Source organism: Sesamum indicum, linkage group LG11 (assembly GCF_000512975.1).
Source record: "Sesamum indicum cultivar Zhongzhi No. 13 linkage group LG11, S_indicum_v1.0, whole genome shotgun sequence".
In the NCBI taxonomy this organism is placed as follows: domain Eukaryota; kingdom Viridiplantae; phylum Streptophyta; class Magnoliopsida; order Lamiales; family Pedaliaceae; genus Sesamum; species Sesamum indicum.
Genome location: NC_026155.1, coordinates 9,455,324 through 9,464,835, shown reverse-complemented (window position 1 = coordinate 9,464,835; position 9,512 = coordinate 9,455,324). Strand labels below are relative to the sequence as shown.

The 9,512-nt window shown below is 29.2% G+C and overlaps 1 protein-coding gene across 2 annotated transcripts in view; it reads left to right on the top strand.

The window, feature by feature from the left end:
- LOC105173711 (auxin response factor 19) overlaps positions 7,025-9,512 on the top strand; it is a 9,678-nt gene continuing 7,190 nt past the window's right edge. Inside the window, exons 1-3 of one of the 2 annotated variants that reach the window (XM_011095571.2) lie at positions 7,025-7,925; positions 8,981-9,093; positions 9,208-9,303. In XM_011095571.2, coding sequence (XP_011093873.1) covers positions 7,883-7,925; positions 8,981-9,093; positions 9,208-9,303 — 252 coding nt within the window. In that variant the 5' untranslated portion in view covers positions 7,025-7,882. Of the gene's footprint in view, positions 7,930-8,980; positions 9,094-9,207; positions 9,304-9,512 lie in introns of both variants that reach the window. The other variant, XM_020697706.1, reaches the window with a different exon arrangement.

The following is a 9,512-nucleotide window of genomic DNA, read 5'->3' as shown; positions in this document are numbered from 1 at the left end:
ATTAAGTTTTGACCACGAGTAGTGTATATTTGAAATATTTTTAACTACAGCCAAAATGTTTTGCTATGATTTTTAGTTGTGCTAATATTTTGACCTTACTTGCAAAAGCAACTCTTAACAACCGTTGCACAACGGTGTTGTTAATTAGTATTTGTCATACTTTTTTTTTTAACTTTTGACCATAGTAATTAACCATTACCCAAGAGTAATAGTTCTTCTGGTGGGCCTATTTATCATTGACCTAGCTAGCTACGTGTATCCTTGTCCTGTAAGTCGTCGTTTTTCTTTTAAATGAATAAGTTATAATTACATCATAACTTTTAAAAATAAAATTATTATATTAATCAATATTAAATATGTATATTAATCAGAAACTACTATAAAATAGACCTATAACTACTACTAAAAGAAACAATACCCATATAAAGGAATTTGAGTCGATTAATTTATAGTTATAGAACTTTAATTTCGCTAAATAAATTAGGCCTCGTTGACAATTGGAAGCATTTAAAAGTTCACATTTTGTCTGATATTTTTCAAAGAGCATTTTACAACTAGAGACACAGCATGTATGCTTAGAGTCCAATTATTCACAATGGATATGGATTCTTAGTATGGATATTACTAAGATAAGATAAGATATAATATTATAATTGGATAGGAGTATAATGATATGACAAATATAAAATATATATATATATATATAGGACAAGATGTGACTTATATGTGTTGCTGAATTAAATAATTTTATCTAGCTAGATTAGAAAAACTAGAAAAATATAATAATTTATATTTTCGCTGAAATAGAATTGCGTCATTATAAGAAAAAAAAGAAAATTATATCATAAATTGATATGTATATTAAATGCATCAATAACTAGCAACGTCACTATAAAAGAACAGGGTTTCAGCGACAGAAACAGAAAGTTCTGATCCTAATATTAGTTCAATGGAAGAGTACTTCCGTAGCCAAATTCGCTCCGATTTAAAAATTATTAATAATTTATGAAAAAAATATTTTCCAATCTCTACATCCATCCCTATTTTTTTATTTTTGATACTTTGTTTTCTTGTCCCGAACGTAATTAGAAATATACCATCACGCGAATTATTTCGTTGTATCAAAACTTGTACGAACTTTTACTATTCGTATTTTTGCGCGATGTAATGCTACAGTTGTGAGTTCGAGATCCATTAATATTGAATAAGTTATTTACTTTTTATAGCAGTGTTTTATTTATTTTAAATATATTTATTGTTTTAAATATTTTAATTTGAATGTACTAGATATTATTGTAATGAATCTTATTTAAAAAAAGAAAACGTACAAAGAAATTGAGAAACCGAGTCATTTTCATGTAATGTTTAAAGAAGGCAAAAAGCTACGTGGCAGGCGATTCGAATCTCCATGTTGTATACAAAGCATTTGGGAAGAATACAGTGATTAAAAATGTCCGGACTCCGTACGGGTAATGAGTCGGATCCCCAGAGGCCACGGCCACGGGCAGCTGTGATGAGTTGGCTGGTCAGGCCTCCTGCCCGATCTCACAATTTTCTTTTTCTTTTTTTTTTTATACCATTTTCTTCCCAATCTCTCTCTGTCCTTGGCCTAATTCTTGGGTTGATATTTTTTTTTTCAATTTCATTGTATTTTAGGATTTATTAACAAATTATTGATATAGTGATAATCGAATTGGTTGGGGTAAATTTTCGTCAATCTAAAATGTCTGAAGTTTTAGACTCGTATTTGTCAAGAGAGATTTAATCATGCCGACTCAATAGTATCTTATTAGAAATATGATCTTTAATATTGAATAAAAATATTTATAAATAAAAGTAAAGAGAAGTCTAAATTTTCTATGACAATATAAAGAACTAGTAGTACTTGGAAGTTGAAAAAGTCGAGTTTTAATCAACTAGTCGCCGCCGCGACACGCGGATGCTACGAATATATAAAAAAAATAATGGTGTGATATGATGAGAAAAAAAATATAAAAATAAATATATTATAAATTGTAGTAAACATAGAGAGGTAAGATGGGAAGAAACGTGACTAGTTGGTTGAGAGACAGTTATAAAATTATTTAAAAAAATATTAAAATTACTATTATAATAATAAAATTTAAAAATATGTAAAATTTAATACAACAAAAAATTTCTTCGGTAAGCTATACTATATAAAAAGTGAGAACACTCTTTTGATGTCTCACTTAATTTTTATATGTTAATTTTTATTTTTTAATATTTAATTGATTTTCTCTATTCTCTTCCTAACTTCCCATTTTCTATTTTCTCAACTTCCACACTTATTTTTCTTCTTTTATTTTTTTTTATTTTCTCATATTTTGTACTCTTAATATTTTATATTAATCTATCTAATATATTTTTAAATAATTATATTTTTAAAAAAAATTAAATTAATTATGCAGACGCGTATGAGTGTGGCATACTCGTAGGTAATAACAATAGGGCAGTAGTTAAAGAGTTTGGAGTTGGGGGTTTGTATGTTTCTTTTTTTTTTTTTTTCCTTATATATATATTAGCGCGCACACACACACACTCGATTCAAATATATATTTTCTTTAATTGGAAAAAATGTTATATTTTATAACCAAGTTCATATTTTCTTTAATTGGAAAAAATGTTATATTAATATTTTAAAAAATCGGTGAATACATCAATATATTTTTTTAATAACAATGAAATTATAAAGTAATAAAATAATAATTTACAATAAATTTACATAAAATAAGATAAATATCAGGGATATGATTCTGAAAAGATTTTGAAACATGATTTCACTTCCTTAAAGTGAATTTGCTCACACTATATGGTTGATGTCGAATTAATGCAAATTCACTTTTAAGATACAACGATATCAATTGAGGCCTAACGAACAGCAGTTTTGAAAGTTAATTTTTACGAATAATTTGAAAAACTTAATTAACATTAGTGAAAGAATTAAATATATTATTCTAGCACTTTCGAGCATCTATGTAATGTTGACATTTTTATGACTTTTTAAGCAATATGCATGTCATAAAATTATAACCCTTGATCGAAAAAGTTGGGAGCTTACGAGAATGTCTTTTTCCTGATCAGATGCTTCCCATAGCAGTTCGAGAACTAAAACTCTAATTAACTATTTCATGTGGGATGAGGAATTATATGTGAGCTTAAATGTATTTTTGGTCCCGTAATTTAAATTATTTAACGTTTTTGTCCTTTAACTATATAGAATAACATTTCGGTCCTATACTATTTTGATTTTCGTCATTTCAATCCTTTTTTCCACATGACCTTTTAAAATTGAGGTTACTGTTCCTATTGTTTCATTTCTTCCAGTTCTTTTTATCCTTAACTTTTTAGGGTTATATTTTGATTTGCGCCTGATCAATTTTCTCTGGAGTTCACCCTTTTTCCGGTTAAAATTGGGGTCTATTGTTTCTATTATCTCATTTCTTCCATTTTTTATATCCTTTAATTTTTTAAAATTGTATTTCGATCCTATATTTTTTTAACTTTTACGATTTCAGTCATTTTTCGTTGGAATTAAAAAATAAAGAAGTAGACATATTAATCAATGTAGAATATGATAATTAATGAGATTGATGGTTTCGTGGCATGTGCAAATTCTCCGGTTTTTGCGGCTTAGTGCTCTAACACAGCGTGCTAATCAAATTCTAATTGCTCCTCATCCACACATCAAATTATTTCATTATTATTGCATTTCGCCTACTCTTTTTTCCATTATATCTCTTACATTTTCTTTTATTATATACTTATTAATAAATCATACAAAAATTCACATTTGTTATGATCTTTTTTAATTTAGTTCTATTTAATATGATTTTCTTACATTGTATCCAATAAACTGAATTTTTTTTAAATTTAGTCAAATGTATTTTTTGTCCAATAATTAGCGGAGCCGTTAACATTTTTTGTTAATTATTGGACAAAAAATACATAAGGACTAGCATGGAAAAATTTTTCAACTTATGAAATACAGTGTGAGAAAATCGTAATAAATAGGATTAGATTAAAAAAGATCATAACAGATGGAATTAAAAATGCAATTTTTACCTATTTTACGAATATTGTATAGTAATAAACAAAAAAAAAAAAGGTCCAAAACTTTAAAATTGGAACAATTTTATTTATTAATATTGATGTGTGTACGTATACATTTTTTATAATAATCGATATATGCATATCTAAATCAATTCAAATTTAATAATATAAGTTAGTATATAAATATATATAGGATACGACTTCAACGAGAAAAGATACAACTTTTAAATGTTCTTTTACATGATCCTAAGTTTAAAAACAATATATGTATGTTCTTTTTAGTGTCCCTTTTTCGACTAAACTCAAAATTTTAAAATTAAATATTTGAATCAATTCTTGACTAAATCAAAAGCTCAAAATAAAGCCGTAGGCTTTTAATCATTTTCACCCTTTTATTATTTAATACAACCGTTTATCATGTAAATTTTTTGAGATTCCGAATGTAAGACGACTTTGCTAGTTTGTTACTATAAATGGAATAGACAATAATTTTTGTGAAGCAAAATTAATTAGCGATATTTATTATTTCGTAAGTATAAATTAATAAATATGGTGCATAACCTAAATTTATAATCAACGTGTAAGTACCCTAAATTTCAAATCATTTAATTCAAAATTCAACCTAAGATCAGTCGAAGAAGCATACTCAAAGTGAAAACTTAGGTGTACCCAATTAGCAAATCGACACTTATAATATCTTAGCCTATGGGTCAAAATTGAGGTTTCATGAACAAGTTTAGAGTTACAAGTTCGAGTTCCACCAGATGTGTGTGTATTTGTCATATTTTATGTCAATTATTATATTTGTTTATTATATAAGTTATATTAATATATCGACTAAATTAATGTGTTGCTCAAATGATTGAGATATTAATGTAATTATGTGATATCATTTAAAAAGAATCAGAAAAAAAAATGAATTAAATTAGGAAAAGGGAATATCCATCATCCATACTTGAACTTGAATGAAGTGCATAAATGTGTGTTTGGCACCACAATGACATTATTGCCACACCATTTTTTAATTCATTCAGTGCTTAAACCACATGATAACTCAATATTCTCCAGTGGGACCTTTAAAATACAGTTTATATTATTAAATAATAAGAGGGTCCTGTATATCACTCTTTTCTTGCTTTTTATTTATTATATATATAAATCTTATTGTTATTATTTTCTTTTCCTTTATGTGGATCAATAAATCTTAAGTATAAATTAGAATGCCTTCTTTCAAGGTTGATATAATTATGAACATTTTTTTATTATTTAAAAAGTTATAAATATTTTTTTAATTTTAACAATCATACAATAACTACCTAATTCATTAGTCTTCATTAAGTTTTTATCTATTTTTTGCTACTCTTTATGGATTATAAATTTTAAATTTATTTATTCTTAAAAAAATTATGAATTTTTTCATGGATAAAGTGGACAAGTTTTTGCAATCTTTCAAATTTTTGATCCATCTCATTCAATTTGTTTATAGTATAAAGTTGATAATTTTAAACCTCGATAAAAAAATTAAATACATAATCAGAGGGTATTTGTAAAGTTGTAAATAATGATTAAATATTTATAATTATTCCAAAGCGTATTAGAGTCCCTTATAATTTATCCGAAATCTTATATTTTCAGCAGTAGGTAAACACTTTCTTGACAAATTTACATATTTTCAATTGATTTATATCACAAAATAGTATAATACCTCTTAGTTTATGTAATATACGAATGTTATGTATGTAAATATTATTTTAAATTTATAAATAATGTAAATTTTATATCCATGTATATATTATGTATATACATAAAAGATGAATCAAATGTTGGCATCCAAGAAAAGTTAGAAAACTAGTTTTCAATTGACTTATTTCACAAAATATAAGATGTAATATCATATTATAACAAAAGATCTGAACTGACTTCTTTAATGACTTTTAAGGCTGAATATTGTGATTATCAATATTTAATACATTAATTGCAATCATATGCGGATGAGAAAAATTACGAGTACATATAAAATACATTTGATTATTTGTTTAATAAGGGATAATTATATGGTTAAATTATATTGATATTTCTTGAGGTTAAATCAAATTATACAAATTCTTTGTGTTTTATAAAATTACAGCTTCACCTCCCTAGGGGTGTTAGTGTAATATTCCCCCAGTGTTTTACAAAATTCCAGCTACACCGTTGAAGGGTGTTAGTGTAAGTTTTGTATTTGAATAAGGGGTATAGCTATAATTACGACTATAACCTCAGAGGGCGTAGCTGTAATTCACAAAAAGTAGGGGTATTAGTGTATTTCGATCTAATCTCAAGAGGTGTCAATGTAATTAATCCTAATTATATTTACACCTACTCATATACGATCTACTTACAAAAATCACTTTTGTCTTTGCATAATTATAAAAATCACCCTTAACGTAAAAAAATGAGGGATAATTTATGTAATGAGTTTAACATTTCTAGGGGTTTTATGGGTAATTTTTCAAAAAAATAGAGATGAATTTAGGTAAATAATGTTAACATTTTTGGCGGGTATATACATACTATTTTAACAGACAAAAATAGTTTGTATAAATAGATAATTGGTTAGGAATTTAGATATAATTATCCCTTTTAATAATATTATGGAGGTAAGCTTCACAGTATTGAAAAAGTAAAACAAAATATCATATTAGAATAAAGTATCTCTGAGAAAATAGATTTAGACGTTAAACATTGGATATGCTCACTAATCTTGAATGATGTCTCCGTAATGTTAATTATAATCCAGCAATTACTGATAAAACAAATTAAGGATTACTGTTTATGTAAGAAAAATGTCATGAAAGAGCGAAACACGCAATGTATTTCTACTTTCTTTAATCCCCCTCCGGTTGGTTTTATGTCGGCCTGTTCTCTTCTCTATGCTATACCTGATCCAATACACACACACACACACACACACACACAAATACGTACATTTGATTATTAGTTTTCTTTCATATGTATGTATAGAGCATCAACTTTTGTTTTTTATATTAGTATTTATTACAACTATAGTATGATGGATGGAATGATTATAAACTTGCTCCCGTACAGTATACTTGTGCTATAAAGAAGCTGGGCTTTAATTAACGACGGGTTTTCCGGCGAGTCCCAAGATTCCTTCCCCTTCCGCACCGCCTTGATCCCGGTTGCTCCGCCGGTTCTGGGTACGGCCCGCCATCTCTCCTCCCCCCACGTGGGCTACACCTTTTCCATTTTCAGTAAGTTCTTGCGGTACTCTCAGTTTCAAGAATTTTCCGGACGTGGTACCTGTACGGTCACCTACAGCGTTTGATGGGCCAGCTCATTTTTGCCAATTGGGTGGTGGGTTCTGAGAACAAACACGTGTTTTGGGACTGGACGCTGTCGGCTCTTGGAGATTTTGAGGTTTGCTTGAAACGAAGAGAGTAAAGGGCGTTTTCTTGAATGTGAAACGGGATATTGTTCAGACCTGGAGAATATGCCCGAGATGGAGGGAAAATGTTTTAATGGTTTTCATGGTGAAGTTTGGAGAATGGTGGTTCAGTTTAATTCAGTATTTTTGTTGAGTTTAGATGATTGAGTATGCGTTTGTAAGAGAAGATAGCTTTTGGGTTGTTTGATGTCATTGCAAAGGAATCTGTTGCTGAAAAGTTTAGAGCTTTAACTTAGTTAATTAGCTTTATTTTGATTTGTTCAAAGGTGAAGTATTTCTTGAGTGGAGAAAAACTTGGTGGATGTGATTCTGAGGGAAGATATTTGAGTTGAATTGAAGAGTGTATAGGTGAATTTTGCAGCAATGAAGATGCCATCTAATGGATTTTTGGCAAATTCAGGAGAAGGTGTGTTCATATTAATTGTTTCCAGTTACATCTTTATCTTTTTGATTTTTCCATCATTTCATGTTATGATTCAAGTGCTTTGCCTTCTCTGTTTATCATGCTGAAAAGCACCACTATTTCACAGCCGATTCCATGAGTCCTTTTATGTGATAAAAGATAAAGTTCCTAACTTCAAATCGTTCATAAACTTGCAGATATTTTCTTCTTTTTGTTTCCAAAGGATGGAAGGAAGGATTTTTTCTTTTTTTTTTCATAGGTATTCCGGTTTTCAGGTGCTGTCCGTTTTGTATTTGTTGTTTAAAAGCTTGTTTCCTGATTCAAAACATTAGCATCTTGTGATCCACAAACTGTTTGTAGAGTTTTCAATAGTTAGCAACTTCTTGTAGATCACGAGTATTTATGTGAAAACCTTTAAGAAAGAACTTTCTTTCTATCCAGTTTTGTGTGCTTTGTTCGGGATTTTAATTCTTTTCATCAATTATATGGCCAGTTAGAGAACATCGTAATGTTTCTGTTAGTTAACTTTGGATCTGTCGTCTTGGCTGATTATCAATCAATTTACGTGTTCTCAGTTTGGAGGTTGAAGTACTGCATGACGCTTTAATGAAAACCAGGCTTGGTATTTTGTCTAAAGTTTGTGATCTTGAATCTAGATTGAAGTATGGATCCGCAGACTTTCATGTTTATGTTGGATGCCTTTCGACTATCGAATAAAGGCTTTCATGATTAATTGTTCTGTTGCTTGTTAGCTTGATACTTCGTGCTTTCCTGTCCTAGTATTTATTCCTATATTCCGGAACTTTTGGAAGCATGAGTATTGCCGCAATGAATGATGATGCAAACATATGACATATATATCTGCCAGCTTGAAAAATGCACTTGATTTCCTTTTGCTCAGAATATTGACTTATGAAGAACTTCGTTTCCTCGAAACAAATCCCTACTGTTGAGTCTTGAATCTCAGATGAAACATAGAAGGAATTTCTGTTTTCTACTTATCAACAACACTCGATGTTGGAGTTCTGTGATAAAATATACTATTCTATTTTATACAGGAGAAAAAAAAGTGATAAATTCTGAGTTATGGCATGCTTGCGCTGGCCCATTGGTTTGTTTGCCTCCGGTTGGAAGTCTTGTTGTCTATTTCCCTCAAGGTCACAGTGAACAAGTAGGTTCCTTTCTTTTTCTATTTTTTTGGGGTCATCTCATTGGTGAATTGTAGAGTCATTTTGCCTTATTTTCAGATGTAAAGATATGCTGAAAGATGTTTTTCTATATACAGGTAGCAGCATCCATGCAGAAAGAGGCTGATGGCATCCCAAGTTATCCCAATCTTCCATCCAAGTTGATCTGCATGCTCCACAATGTCACCTTACATGTATGACAAGTCCTATGGCACTCTTACAAAAGTTTGAAATTAAATGATTTGTCCATCATTATTAAACTTAGGTGTATGCACATTTGGCATGCAACGTTCCGTCAATCAGAGATAGGCCACGTGTAAATTACCAAAGAGCCTAAGTGGTCAATTCGTAAAGTCATTTAACACTGTCTTTCTTTTTCCTCCTCTGAACAGTTTTTAACGAG